We start from the raw sequence: 14,321 nt of genomic DNA on the forward strand, positions 1-14,321 counted from the left end.
ATACAATAAGAGTAAATGCTAAAAATAAATTGGCCAATATAAATAAACCAAAGTACTTAATCATAGAAAAATGTTTGGGTACTAAATGGCATAATTATAATTTGGTTTTAAAAATATATTATATCAAACATGTATTAATGCTTGCTTCTGGCTAGTTAAATTTGTTTTTTTTTTAAAAAAATATGGAATTCATCATAATTTAAACGTGAAACACAATTCTTAACTAGAACATTAATCTAATCGAAATATGGTTTTAAAATAGAAAATGGTCGGACTAATTAATTAAGAATTGGAGGTAGTAAATACGTGATCACAAATTTCTTAACCGGAGGTATTAAATACGTATATTGGTGATCAATTCCATCCTCCAAATTCCTCTTCTGAAAATTCAGAATCTTTGTTGTCCAAATTATAGAGCTACCTACGTACGTGCCTCTCATGAATCATCCTCCTGCATTTGGTTTCTTGCCTTGTTTTTCCTATATAAAGTTCAATGCACACGTAGACACACACACACACAAGCTTATATTATATTGATCGATGTTCTATCTGCAAAATATATTTATATTTGGTTCTTTCAATTTCTTGACTTTTGTTCCTGGTTGCAATGCAATTATGCCAAGTTTATTCGTAACAGTAGGGTTATATGGGCTTATGCAGCAAAACTAAAGAAAACAGGTCGGCGAGGAGATCGAGCGAAAGCATGCAAATCTTGTCCCTTGAAGTTGATGGGGAAGAGAGAAGAACCCTGAGAAGCAGAATCAAGAGACCGAAATTTGATGATGATCATCACCACCAACTTGCTTCTCTTCATTCCACTTTCAAATTGGGCAAACAAGTTTGGAAGGTTCTTTTTCGTGCATGGTATATATTTACAATTGGCAATACTGCGTGCTTGCTCTGGATTCATACCTGTATAAACATTGTGAATGCAGGGTAGAGACGACCCACAGAGTCATGAACACAATCTCTCAACCATCGAATGTGGTCAGTCGCCATGCACCTCCGTACTTGATCAATATATGTATGCACACGAACAAACTTGTCTATATATATATGGAAATGTGGAGTATAATTTTGTTTGATGATTGTATCAACAGACTGGAGAAGCTGTACAATCGATGTTGATGGTGCAATTTCAAATGGTTGGTTTCTATGTACATGTACACTAACTTTTGATAAGTTGTGATACTCAGATTAAAAACATTATTAACTAGCATACCATTTGAAATCACTTATGTATCCATTTCACAGGTAAATCATCTACAATGCCAGCCAAGCATATACTCGAGCTCGTTCTTGATACGCTACAGAGGTTGCTATTTTTTTTTTATTTACATAGGAGTAACTACATTGAGGAAATATTTCTCTTAAATTTAAAGTGTCTTTCTCATTTGTTTAATTTAGGAGAGACAGTTACGAAATATTTGCGGAACCAGTTGACCCGGATGAGGTATGTTCAGTACCTAGCTGGTGTGATAGAGTATATATGTTGATATAGATATGTGAACTTCATTCAATAATTATATAATCTGAATAACTAACCTAAATTATTATATGTATTTTTTAATAAGGCTGAGGATTACTATGAAATCATTAAAGAGCCTATGGACTTTGGCACCATGAGGGCTAAACTCCATGAAGGAATGTACCAAAACCTTGAACAATTCGAGGTTAATTCGCCGGCTTCTTCCCTCCTAAGTATATAATTTTCCAGTTTCCATTACCCTGATTGAATCAATAGTAAGATACTCAATATAATGAATCGTGTTCTTAGAGCATTTGATTATTAATGGTTTCCCGCTATGTAATGTTGCAGCATGATGCATTTTTGATACCAAAAAATGCAATGCATTTCAATTCCTCAGCCACCATATATTTCAGACAGGTAAGTTAGTGTGTATAATCTTTTGACAGCAATTAATATTAATATTTTATCGATTTTGCGTAGGCTAATCTGTGTATATATCTATGACATGCAGGCCAGCGCAATACATGAATTAGCTAAGAAGGTTTTTCATGTTCTTAAAACAGATCCTGAAAACTTTGTTTTGGAATTTTCGGGGGGGAGAAGAAGATCAATGAGAAAAGCTGTGAAGAGTCATGATTCAAAGAATTCAACAAGATGTCACATTGCCAAAACATCGGGTAGTGATGTGTCTTCTGCTTTAAAGGGAACTTTAACAATGTCCTCTGTTTCTGAAGGCCGGGTCATATGTAGCAGCACCGAGAAGAAAGGGAAGAAGAAAAGGAAGATCCCAACAAATTTCTCGACAGGTAAACGTTCGTACATTCAGTAGATGTCAACATGTTATTTAAATTTTGTAATACTAATAGATCATTAAGATTTTTGTGCATGTAGGTCGTAGGAGAGTATCCAATTCACGCGAAGGAGGAGCAACGGATAGGCGTTGCACATATTTGTCTTGGAAATCACCCGCCTTGCACAATGAGATTAATGATCATTCTGCCTGTTATACCAAACCACTGATGATGGTTAGGATTCTCAAAATAGTTTATGTTTTTTTTTTTAATTTTATGCGTGCACCAACAAACTTCATTATGCTGAATTTTGATTTGATTCTTGTGTAAATAATTCTACTTATTTAGTTGAACGAGCATGGTGATTATAGCTACAAGAATAGTCTGATGTCATTTGCGAAACAATTGGGGCCGGTGGCGCAAATGGTTGCAAAGAGGAAGCTAGCGTTGGGAGGAGATGATGAAATTCTTTCAGTGGCTTCTAATCATGCAGATTCCAGTGCATTTGGAACATCATTGGGTGGTTGTCCCTTCCGCAGAACAATGAGTAAAAGAATTGATGAAGAAGGGCATGGTCGACCAAGATTAGCAACCTGCTGCCACAATATTGATATAATAACAACGAATAATAATACTAATAATAAGGGAGAAGACAAAGCTGACAAATATTTCAAAGAGTCGAATAATAAATTACAAAAAGAAGAAGAATGTGGTTTGGTACCGAGAAATGAAATTATCATCAGTGGTGATTCCTGTTCAGCCATTAAGCGTCCTTCAGCTGATAGTTTCAGAGATGTTGCCAAAGATGATCAACCGCGGCGGCCAGTAATATTAGCTTTAGAGAATTATCAGACAAGAAATATAAAGAATGTTGATGCTGATCAGTCAAGAAGCAAGAAAAGCAGTGCATCAGTATGGGGTAAAGAGGAGATAATTTTTAACAAGAATACATGCACGCCATTAACCTCCCGATTCACATTCGACATTCCCTTTTTGAAAGCAAGGCTGCAGCAGATGCAAAGGATTTTATAAATCTACAATTAGTAGTAGTAGACTTGGGAGTAGTATAGGTGGGTGAATTAATTTGAAAAAATGACGAAACACGCACTTGGACTCGTTTTATGGAGCGTTGGGTCATCATACCCAGTTAGCAATTTATTTATATACCATCATTTCTCAGCATAGTTCCAATATGCAGTTTTATTCAGAAACACATGCTATAATGCATTCCTCAATCTCAGAATCGCTTTTATGTTACGAAGTTGCATTGTTTGACGTTAATTCACTGGATGTTTTAGCAATTATTACACACATTCATCGTAGCAAATCACAACCATATTTAAAAAACACTAGTAGCCATTACTATATGTGTAATACAATGGAGGGAATCGGACATTGCTGATTGATGATATGGTGTCTGACATTGCTGATGTTTCCTGCCCTGTGTCGACATTCACAAGAAAAAACTAAAAGTGCAAAAAAAATTTACTATCCTAAGATCCAAACTTTAACGAGTTACAAGAGGGAAACCAAAACATGCCATCTTCCAAGACAATTTTCAGTAAAAGATGACTTTAATGATTGATGACAATGACGACACATTTCGAGGCGGTGGCAGTTTTGTAGTTGATAAGCCTAATGTGGTCTATCAATGTACGAGATATATAGATACACACATGTGGACAGACAGATTAACAAGTCTGGCATCAGCGAGGCTTAATGGTAGAAATGACACCACTAACAAGGTCACTTCCAGGGATCAGATCCATAGTGCCATAAGTGCTCCTCCGATCTGACAAGGTTGGAATTGAGGTAGATGAAGTTCCAGAGCTCGACATATTTAAGTTCAATTCCAAGGCCGTGCTATCGGATTCCGGAAGCATTGCAAATATATTTTCCAGCTCCCTTACAATTTCCAGCATTAATGGCCTATCCTTGGTCTCATCCAAAGAGCATCGGAGGGCTAAAGCCATGAATTTCTTCACACACTCGGAAGGGTATTGCCCCATACTCCTGTCGATTATGGAAAACATCATCCCACTTTGACATGCTGCATTGACCTGATAAATTACCGTAAGCAACCTATTAAAAAGCTAATCAAATCCTTGGTTAAAAAATATACATGTTTAGGTATTCCAACTTCTCTCCCTCATTTCCTGGAAGTGTTATGGATGGACAACAACTAATAACAGCATAAATAAAGGCTTTGGTACCTCTCTGACAATGTTTCTTCCATGAGATATAGGCTGCATCCCTGTTAAGAGCTCCAGGAATACAATTCCAAGGCTATATACATCGCTTTTCTCCGTCAACTTGTGGGTCAGGAAGTATTCTGGATCCACATAACCCTGCAACGTCAAACTTCAGTTTTTCTATGGCATCATCTAGAGTTGTGAACTAATGCATCTTTTAAGCGTACGACAATTATCAAAGCCTCAAGACATGAGATTCTACAGGAACATCACTCCAGTAAAACAAAATTGCTCCATAATTTGTTCTACCCAATACGTGTAAACTTACTTCTAAAATCAAGAGCCAATCACATGTTATTAAAATATAATATTGTTGAAAAGAAGCATTTGTTCTACAATATCTTGAATTTATGATTTCTGAAATGTACTATGGTTACCGGGGTTTTTTGTTTCACAATTATGTATTTGAGAATTTCGAAAGTTAAGTCGAATCCGGAAATTGTTTGTCTATTTGTCTTACTGGCGTTCCTTTAACGTTGGTGGATACATGTGCAGTTGGATCTCCTTCAGCACCTGATTCAGGCGCAAGCCTTGAAATCCCGAAATCAGATACTTTGGCAGTCAATTTGGAATCCAACAGTATATTGTTTGCCTTGATATCACGGTGAATAATAGGTGGATCAGCTTCCGTATGAAGGTATAGAATGCCCCTGGAAGCACCTAAAGCAATGTGCAATCTTGTCCCAAAACCGAGAGGTGTTCTGTATTTAGCTGTTAACAAAACAATTAATTAACTACAACAACTTTCAAGAAATTTCATACATGATAATTACTCATTCTCGTCTGAATTTTTTTATACATACTATGGTTAAAACATCAAAACGCAAGATGAAAAGCACTAAAGACAACCAACCAAGTGTACCAAAAATCAGTTACCAGATAGTAGGTCATGTAACGAGCCATTGGGCATGAACTCATACACTAACATCTGAAAAGGACAACAGACTCAGAATATGTATCATGATATGTGTAAACTGAGAGTGTACCAAGATATATATATATTGGACCGAATGGCGGTGATATTGAGACTTACCTGCTCTTCTTTTTCATCGCAATATCCAACCAGTGAAACCAGGTTCCGATGATGTAATCGTGAAAGCATTTCGATTTCAGTGTAAAATTCTTTATCACCTTGTAAGGAACCTTGTTGTGCACGCTTTATTGCCACAACTCCACTATCTGCTAAAGCCCCTTTGTAGACCTTTCCGTACCCTCCTTGACCAATTTGAGCACTAACGCTAAAACTGTTTGTTGCCATTTGCAAATCCTCGAAACTAAACGCCTTAATTCCATCCATTTTCATTGGAAGTTTTGGATCTGCATACAAATATTAATTATGTTTCCAGGTGTTTAAGATGAACTGGAACAAGGAGCATTGCAGTTTCATTGAGAACTTGGGACTTCCTAAAATCCAGAACTAATACTGCTCATTTTAAAGGATCATAATAGTAGCCGCAAATGTTGGAGGGAATATGGTTGTAACGAAGGTAAAAGTAGACTCACTTGGTTCCTTTTTGCCAACTTCGACTTGCATCCTAGGATGCAGTTTTCGATAGACAAGCAGTATGCCCACAAGCACGACACTTGCACCCAATATAGATCCCACCACAATTCCAGCCAACACTCCTTTACGTAGGCCCCCACGGCTAAGAGAAGGAAGTAACACTGTACTCCAAAGAGTTATCAGTATATCAAAATATTGAAAATATATGGTCAGGTTGCAGAAAATCTAAATTGTCACCCCTCGCCTTTTCAGTTAGTTATGTTGATTCTGAAGTCACACAACCAAGGTAAATAAAAAATGCTTTAACTTTCAAAAACTACTTACCATCAGAATAAGGACCCTCGGCAGTGAAACCAAGTAAATCATAAGGGCCGAATGTGTCGTTTCCCGGTATGTTGAAGGTCGCAAATGTCTCTGCTATTGCTAGAATCTCAGCTGAACTAAAGGCATATATATTAGAATCATTGGTGTCCTCGGGAAAGAAGAGCAGGGAAATTTTTAGCCTTGGACCTGGTTCCCACTGGACGGAGTCAACATAAAGCTGGTACATATGCAATGATTGATTTGGTTTTGGATACACATTAGATGCTATGAAGTAATGAAATTGTTCACGATATGGAAGGAAAATGGATATGCTAGGACTTCTGAGTCGTAGTTCGACACCGAAAGGTGCTGCACAGAAGCATTTATTTGGTAAAGTTGGTGCATGTTTATAGTAATTGGGACAATCCTCGGGTTTACAAGTTAACACTGGCTTCTTCAAGTACTCTGTCTTTGCATCAGTTCCATAACCAGGTCCACAAAACAGGCTGATGTTTTGTTTGTTTGCAATATCACAAACAGGATTTCCATTAAGCCTAAAATTTGATTGTGGAGTCATCAGTCAAAAGAAATAGGGAAAAAAACTAACATACCAAATTTTGAGCTATCCTCTAATTTCAAATGAAATTTGTTCAAGGAGAAACTTGAGACAGTCAAGTTGGCTTAACAACTGATCAGTTAAACTACTAAGCTTCGCAATATGGTAGGTGTAGGTGGTTATCCACCCAAGTTAAATTGTAGTTAGAAAAAATTACATATTTGGAAAACAATGTTATATCTGTTGGGTAAAAATGTTGTCTTGGTTTAGTCGAGCTAAGAGTTATGATATTGCTCCGTACCCTTGCCCATAAAATATAATGCAATTACTGTTCATAGGAGGAACTGATCCTCACGTAACATAAATATTTGAGCACGAATTAGACATACCGAAGTGTAACGTTTGAAGGAACATCGAGGATGCCTGAAATATCGGACAGTAAATTATCTTCAAAATTTCTGCAAGAAACAACAAATTAAAACTAGATAAGGTTAATGTAGCATTTTTTATGTAGCAGCAGGGAAACCTTAGAGATGGTGAAACTTAAGAGAGTGACTGTCTAGATGAATAAATGGGCATGACACAACTCATTTGGGGCTAGAATTCAACACATACATATATACCATGTCAAAGTTTTCAATTAACCACGTTGAAATTAAAGACTCAGAAAGGTTTTTGCCATACATATCAAGTCTTGTTTCTGAACTGAAGGTTATATTCTTCCAAATAGTGGTTGGCAGAGATCCACTCAATGAATTGTGATCCAGATACCTATATTAAAACAAGATGATCAGAGATAATGTGAATAAACATCATTTGAAAATGAATACTACATACATACTTTAGGGAGATCAATCATAGTAGATAATTTCCTTACAATTTCTGGAGATTGGAAAACCCAGATAAATTGGAAGAAATCGACCCATTAAGCTCGTTCTTCGACAGAATACTGAAAATATAAAAGGTTGTGTCACAAATTAGCTAGTCACTCACATCAAGAGGGAGCATTTTGGAGTTACTCACATGGTAGTGATACCATCCGATAGCCTCTTTGAGGGTATCTCTCCAGTAAGTTTATTAATGCTAAGATCCCTGTAAAATAAACACCATTAAACTAGAGGCACAAAAGGGACTATAGATCATATGACCAATTATCTTGAATTTTAATAGAAATAAAAAATTGAGGTTTTCGTGTTTTTTCTTATAAGATGGTAAAGATTTTCAATAATTTGAAGAACTGGTAATCTTATCCAATCAAATTAATATTTGAGATTGAAAAAGACACTCTGCCACAATGCTCCAATTCGGTTAAATCATGGTATGTATAAAATTTCTTCGACATGTGGTAGTCTAAGTCGGCTTATTCATGGTGGACAAATATGTAACGTATGACTTGCAAACTTATGAAGTTATCATCTTGGGAACACTACGTGTTGCCAATGTGGACATGTTCGACACCACATAGACATTCAGGTGAAAAATGACTAAGAGTGAAAATAAGTGCAACTTACTTGATTAAATATTGGAATTAAAAAATTTTATGATTAAAAATGAGAAATAGACATTTTCAAGACCAAAATTGAGATTCTTCCCCCAATTATGCACGTCAAAACTTCACAAAGTGCTTGGAAAATCTCTGAAGAAACATTTTGGAGGCTACGAAAAGGTTACTTCAGTTTGACGAGATTTTGTAATCTTGCCATAAAAGGAAAAACATGCACAAAAATTCTTTTCTAGAATATCTATAGTGATCAATCAAATTTGATAGTATGGTCATATTGAAGAAGATAGAAAGATTGTAGAAAAAGTGTTGAAGAGTTTATCAGCAAGATTTAAGAGTTGTTTACATGAATTCATGAGTTTTTAGAAGCACACGTGAAATGAATAAGCTGATTTACCAATCAAAACTTGGAACAGACTTTTTAAGTGAAGGCTAATTTTCTAGAGCACAAAAATTAGAAAGATGACCTACATGAAGAAAATAGTAATTTTTTGTGGTATCTGTCCGATTCAAAAGAAAAAAAATATGATTGAACGGCGTAGCGATTTTCAGCTCAAAACAATTAGAACTGATACTGGAAAATTATCGCAATGAGAAAGGAACTGGAAATAGTTGAAAACACTCTGTACACCTCAGTAACATTGTACAGCTAAAAAGAAAGATATCAAACAATTGTTGAAATGACCAGAAATTTATCCACTCAACACCTTTTGAGATATAGCCGTCAATGTTGGGGTGTACATCTTCGACAAATCACCAACAAAGACCAATTTAAATAGTACGTTATATGCAAGGAACAAGAGTAGATGACATCAAATGTGCTAAAGAAAATGTAAACAACCTAATTGGCTACATTAATAGTGACTAGGATAGATCAATTGATAACAGGAAAAACACAACGAGATGCATATTATATTGGTGTAAAGCGAATTTCTTGGTCTTTCAGAAACACAAGACGATTGCACTTTCATTCATATGGCGCGAAGGCTAATGTCAAATTCTTATTTAATGTGCCATATGCATTTAGTTTCTTTCTTAATTCTTACCAAGTATATATTACAATTTCATCATAGTTTTGAAGCCTTAGTTTATTATACTGTATTGGTACCCAACAAGACATAAATCTTTATGACTCCATGCATGCAGCAAATACAAAGACTTCTATTCAAAAGTAATATTTCTAAGGGAAACTTACAGACATACAAGTAAAGAAGATTTCTCATGGCGGTAAGATCAGGTATTGTTCCTTGCAGACTACAGTTCCTTAGACTCCTGTTAAAATGAAATGAAATTAACAAGCCCATTTCAGTGAGGCCGGGTAATAATATTGTATAACCTTGGCAAGTAGAGATTGGTTTGCTCCACTTCAAGAATGCATTGATTCCGGTTTATAGGTTTTTATATATTAAGAAATAAATATATATAATGATCTATTTGCAAACTCACCTGTATCAAAAGGAAATTTTATAATTTTATGTTTGCTTCATTGTGATTTTTGTCATTTAAGTAATCAAAAATTAGTCTTAGTCTGCTATATTTGTTTTTTTTTTTTGTGTGTGCAATTTTAGTCATTTTTTTGTGGGAGTGCTAATATGACACTGACTATTGTTGATGTGTTTGACACTATGATAGCACTCCCAGATTTAAAAAAGACTAAAATTGCAAATAAAATGACTAAAACTACAAAAAATTTGAAAGATTTGAGACTAAAACGTATAATGAAATTTTCCATGTATAAGAATAGCAAAATAACTACTACATTCAGAATGAACGAGCTAGTGATGCAAGCATACATAAGGGCATGATGGTTGTTATCATCATGGAGGAGAAGACTTCATCAAAAAATTGCATGATAATGATTTGTTTTTTTTTTTTAGAAGGAAAGGACATACAACTTCCTGAGCTTGGTCATGTTGCTATAAGAATCTGGAATCACGCTTCCAGCAAAGTTGTTATTATCAAGTTGACTGCAATAAAATAAATTGAAGTCAATAAGAAATTAATTAGGTCATGCTGCTCTGTATATCAGAAGAAGAAGATGACATACAGAATCGTGAGGCTACGCATTAGTGCAAACTGCGGCGGAAGATACCCAGATAGATTGTTATTATCTAGTAGGCTGTCAACATCATAACCCATAAAATCAATCTGTGAGCATATATCTAATGATATATATGGATAGCATGGATGAAATGTGTCAAGGGCTTACACGTGTCTTAGTAGAGGAAGCGTAGAAAGCTCTTGTGGAAGCTGACCGCTGAAATTATTGTCGTTCATGTGGCTAAACAAGTCACCTATAGCGGTGAGTGTGGAGAGTAGGCATGTTATAAAATCACATCCTCTAAGTTGAATAAGAAAATATACTTACAAATGCTGAACTTTGTCCAATTTTGCAAATGACTTGGGGATTGGTCCAGATATAAAGTTCAAGTCTAACTGAAACTTTGTCAAGTTGGGAAGATAACCAAGTTCATCCGGTAAAGGACCAGATATTTGATTCCCACTTAGAAGCCTAAAATGCAGACATTAGTTGTATCATGTCTCTTGGGCTAAAAATAAAATAAAATGCAATAAAATGTGATTCATAATAATTAAGAAAGCCACGGAAACACGCATATCGAATTCATAATAGTACTGTTTTGGCTGGATCGACGTCTAAAAGATGTGAAGAGGAGCTTGCTTGCGTAGTTTCAAATTATCATGGTCTCATCTACAATATCCTTTTTAAAAATTTTCTTTCTGGGGCAGGGGCAGGAATCAGAGCGTGGTTGGTTCTTTAATTCTTGTGTATTGTAAACTGGAGAACAATTGGCCGGGTTGCTAGCTTTAAGTTTTGGGAGTTCATTTTTAATTTTTTACTGAAGGATGGACAATCAAAGATACATGAAATTTGAAATCAAACATACAGGAGCTGTAATGACTTAATATTGCCAATCTCCTTTGGTATGCTTCCACTAATATTGTTCCACATGAAGTCCCTGGTACATGCAAACATCACTTCTAATGTCAATGAATTTAGCACTGATGAGTGAACTGTGCTAGCTAGGCACAAAGAATTTATTAAGAACATAAAACAAACAAATACAAGTGGTAATTAAACGGGCTAACAAAATTTTTGTATTCGATAGAAGCCCAAGCTCTGGAGCTAATCTTCCAGAGAGATTCAATCTCATCAAGCGCCTGAAAGTTACATATTCGGGAGATCAGAGGGTTAATTTAACATTTTAAACCCGTTATAGTTAAGCAGTAACGTGAAAATTGTTACAAGAGATCCTTGAAAGTAGAACACTTTCAGAGTTGATATATATATATATATATAGTAACTAATTAAAGGGATTAAAAATCAAGAAGAAAATAAAATTAACCACGTACAGTTCTTGGACGTGCATGAAACCATCAGTTTGATTAAGAAAGCATTTCACTCCAGTCCAATGTGAGTTACATGGATCGTGCTTCTGGCTCCAATTTAGATACTTGAAGTGGTCGTTCAGTTTACGACGAACTCCCAGTAACGCAGTCACTGCAGCGGATCAGAGGCAGGCTTATTTTACATGAAACTAACTAGAATAGAATGGCAAAGACAATCAGAGCAAAACAAATCATAACCTTCATTTGGATCAGTAACTTGCCCATAGGCAAGTGGAGAAGACCACCAACATAATGAGATAGTAAGAAATATCCCCACAACCCATACTGTTTTCTCATCCATTCGCATAACTCTATGCTCACACAATCTGAAAACGGAATTCTACTTCATTGTGATTGATGAAAAAAGAACAAACGATACGAGTTATTTTTATTTCCTAGTCAGATTTTTATATTGAAGTCCAAGTGGTAGCTAGGAATATTGCATATAAGCGATAAACATGTCCAAGTTGCTATTCGGGTGTTGACATTATATATATATATATATGCATGTATATTTGCCAGTGGGACTTGGGGAGCTAGTCAAAAGATTTGAGGAAATAAATTATTATAAATAATAAACAATTGTTAAAAGTGTGTCGAATGTGAAAAGGTAATTTGGTGCTTATGCAGATAACAGAGAAGAAAAACAAACAAACAAACAGAAGTACTGGATCAACAATTGCTTCCATCCAAGGAAACGACAATTGACTCCCGATTCAGTTCGGCAATTACCAAAATATATTCTCCAACAACTTGGCGATTTAATTAATGAAAACAGTCTTATCACCAAAAAAATAATAAAAAGTTGAAGGTTTCCTGAGGCGTAAGTATTAAGCATCGTTCAAATTTAATGACTTCTGCATGATTAGTATATACTCATGAATTACCAAGTCCAAAGGTGTTTGACAACTGCTACGGCTGACCATTAATAAGTTTGTCGATGGGTTTATTATATTATATATATATAATCCCATTTTATTTATTTATTTCTTGGAACAAAACGAAAGAGAAAACCTTATTTTTAATTCATATATTTATCGTAGGATTGACTTTTCTCGAAATAAAGAATAATGAATTAATAATTAATCATTTTGCTGAGTACATGGATTAGTTATCCCATCATTGTTTGTTGAGGTGATGACTAACATTTAGTACTAGAGAGTTTATAAGTCAATTTATTTTATTTTTATTTTTTGGTGCTGCCCACACTCCTCTTTATTTAATTGTTCAATTAAGTAATCAGTGCACATTTGATTAGTACTAATTTAATGACACACTTGTATTATATTGATTGATATCATCATCGGAATGTTATATTTATGTAATTAATTAATGATATATTAAATTTATTAATTACGAGCGTTTGAATAATTACTTGGATATTCATAATCATCTCCAATAATTTTCTCTCCACAATTAAATGTCAACTTACGGTAGCATTAAATTAGTGTTAATTATTATGTTATTGGACTGGTTTCTTCTATTTTGATAAAATCAGGAAGCAAGGAGACTGTTTTTTTGGACTAGCTTTTTTGTCCATATCATCCAAGTCCTAGGTATAATATTCCAATAGACAGTTAATTACTGCAAGTTTCGACTAAGGTGATCAAGTACTAGCACGTACGTACCGCACGACCAAAAATGCAACAGCATTGCTTCTTCTTCTGTAAAAAAATAAAAATAAAAAAAAAGAAACCCGAATTTGCCACCTGAAAAAGAAAAAAGGAAATCCCGACAGAATTCGCCAATATATCATAGAATTCACCAACAAAATGGGGGAATTCTGACAGTTCTTGGAATAATTTATGCATTAAAATAGCCACACGAGGTTAAAAAAAAAAAAAAAAACGACATACATAAAATGAGCGAGGCGTCCTCTCATTGCAAATTATAATATGAAGTTTTTTGTGATTATATTCCAGTTTTCAATATCGATTTAGTCTCTGGGGAAATGGTTAACTCCTTAGCTGCACAGGTCATTAATCCACCTTGTTCTCTATGTACCAATAGTAATTGATAATATACTATATGTCTCCGACATATATACAATATACTATACTATACCATATATTATTATTATTATTATTATTATTATTATTATTATTATTATTATTATTATTATTATTATTATTATTATTATTATTATTAAGGTTAATGAGCTTATAATAACTAAATTTGTGTCATGATATTTTGAAAATACCAAAAGTACCATATAAAAAATATTTTTATTTAATAAAAATATATTTCGGTAGGTTTATACATTCCTTTACAACTACCATATCTACTTTCCATAATTTTTAAAATTACTAAAATATTTCTTTATCTTTTATCCTAATTTTTGAAATTTTAAATAATTATACAACTCTTACTATTTAAAAAATTATTATAAGTAATCACAAAACTAAAAATGACGAAAAATTTAACAAAAAGATGTTACATTATTTTATGTGTGTGTGTGCATGTATATGAAGACTAATAATGGATGACAAAACTATGCGATAAGTGGATGTACTCATCTCAAATCAACCTACTTTA

At 34.4% G+C, this 14,321-nt stretch overlaps 2 protein-coding genes across 2 annotated transcripts; one reads left to right on the forward strand and one right to left on the reverse strand.

The window, feature by feature from the left end:
• The first annotated feature begins 664 nt into the window (after positions 1 to 664).
• Positions 665 to 3,377, forward strand: LOC140960732 (uncharacterized). Its single transcript, XM_073418985.1, has 10 exons — positions 665 to 847; positions 936 to 987; positions 1,101 to 1,145; positions 1,255 to 1,315; positions 1,408 to 1,453; positions 1,575 to 1,673; positions 1,820 to 1,888; positions 1,983 to 2,277; positions 2,363 to 2,496; positions 2,611 to 3,377. The coding sequence occupies exons 1-10, from the start codon at positions 704 to 706 to the stop codon at positions 3,292 to 3,294; spliced, it is 1,629 nt and encodes a 542-aa protein (XP_073275086.1). The 5' UTR covers positions 665 to 703; the 3' UTR covers positions 3,295 to 3,377.
• A 266-nt stretch (positions 3,378 to 3,643) lies between these two features.
• Positions 3,644 to 12,227, reverse strand: LOC140971034 (probable LRR receptor-like serine/threonine-protein kinase At1g06840). The gene is made up of 20 exons (XM_073433078.1): positions 11,985 to 12,227; positions 11,751 to 11,898; positions 11,487 to 11,558; positions 11,285 to 11,356; positions 10,747 to 10,890; positions 10,588 to 10,659; positions 10,426 to 10,497; positions 10,271 to 10,345; positions 9,582 to 9,650; positions 7,901 to 7,969; positions 7,755 to 7,826; positions 7,562 to 7,648; positions 7,267 to 7,335; positions 6,343 to 6,875; positions 6,018 to 6,179; positions 5,548 to 5,831; positions 5,391 to 5,442; positions 4,975 to 5,225; positions 4,476 to 4,610; positions 3,644 to 4,322 (listed from the first exon to the last, which is right to left on the reverse strand). The coding sequence occupies exons 1-20, from the start codon at positions 12,091 to 12,093 to the stop codon at positions 3,969 to 3,971; spliced, it is 2,901 nt and encodes a 966-aa protein (XP_073289179.1). The 5' UTR covers positions 12,094 to 12,227; the 3' UTR covers positions 3,644 to 3,968.
• Between the last annotated feature and the right edge of the window lie 2,094 nt (positions 12,228 to 14,321).

The sequence above is a fragment of the Primulina huaijiensis genome, chromosome 2 (genome assembly GCF_012295235.1).
Source record: "Primulina huaijiensis isolate GDHJ02 chromosome 2, ASM1229523v2, whole genome shotgun sequence".
In the NCBI taxonomy this organism is placed as follows: domain Eukaryota; kingdom Viridiplantae; phylum Streptophyta; class Magnoliopsida; order Lamiales; family Gesneriaceae; genus Primulina; species Primulina huaijiensis.

Excerpts from the sequence above, each read along its gene's own strand:
- LOC140960732 (XM_073418985.1), top strand. The coding sequence starts at position 704 with ATGCAAATCTTGTCCCTTGAAGTTGATGGGGAAGAGAGAAGAACCCTG. Across the intron at positions 1,316-1,407 it reads GTTCTTGATACGCTACAGAG|GAGAGACAGTTACGAAATAT; the intron begins GTTGCTATTTTT and ends TGTTTAATTTAG. Across the intron at positions 1,674-1,819 it reads AAAACCTTGAACAATTCGAG|CATGATGCATTTTTGATACC; the intron begins GTTAATTCGCCG and ends GTAATGTTGCAG.
- LOC140971034 (XM_073433078.1), bottom strand. The coding sequence starts at position 12,093 with ATGCGAATGGATGAGAAAACAGTATGGGTTGTGGGGATATTTCTTACT. Across the intron at positions 10,498-10,587 it reads CTTCCTCTACTAAGACACGT|CCTACTAGATAATAACAATC; the intron begins GTAAGCCCTTGA and ends TGATGTTGACAG. Across the intron at positions 4,611-4,974 it reads CCAACGTTAAAGGAACGCCA|GGTTATGTGGATCCAGAATA; the intron begins GTAAGACAAATA and ends TTGACGTTGCAG.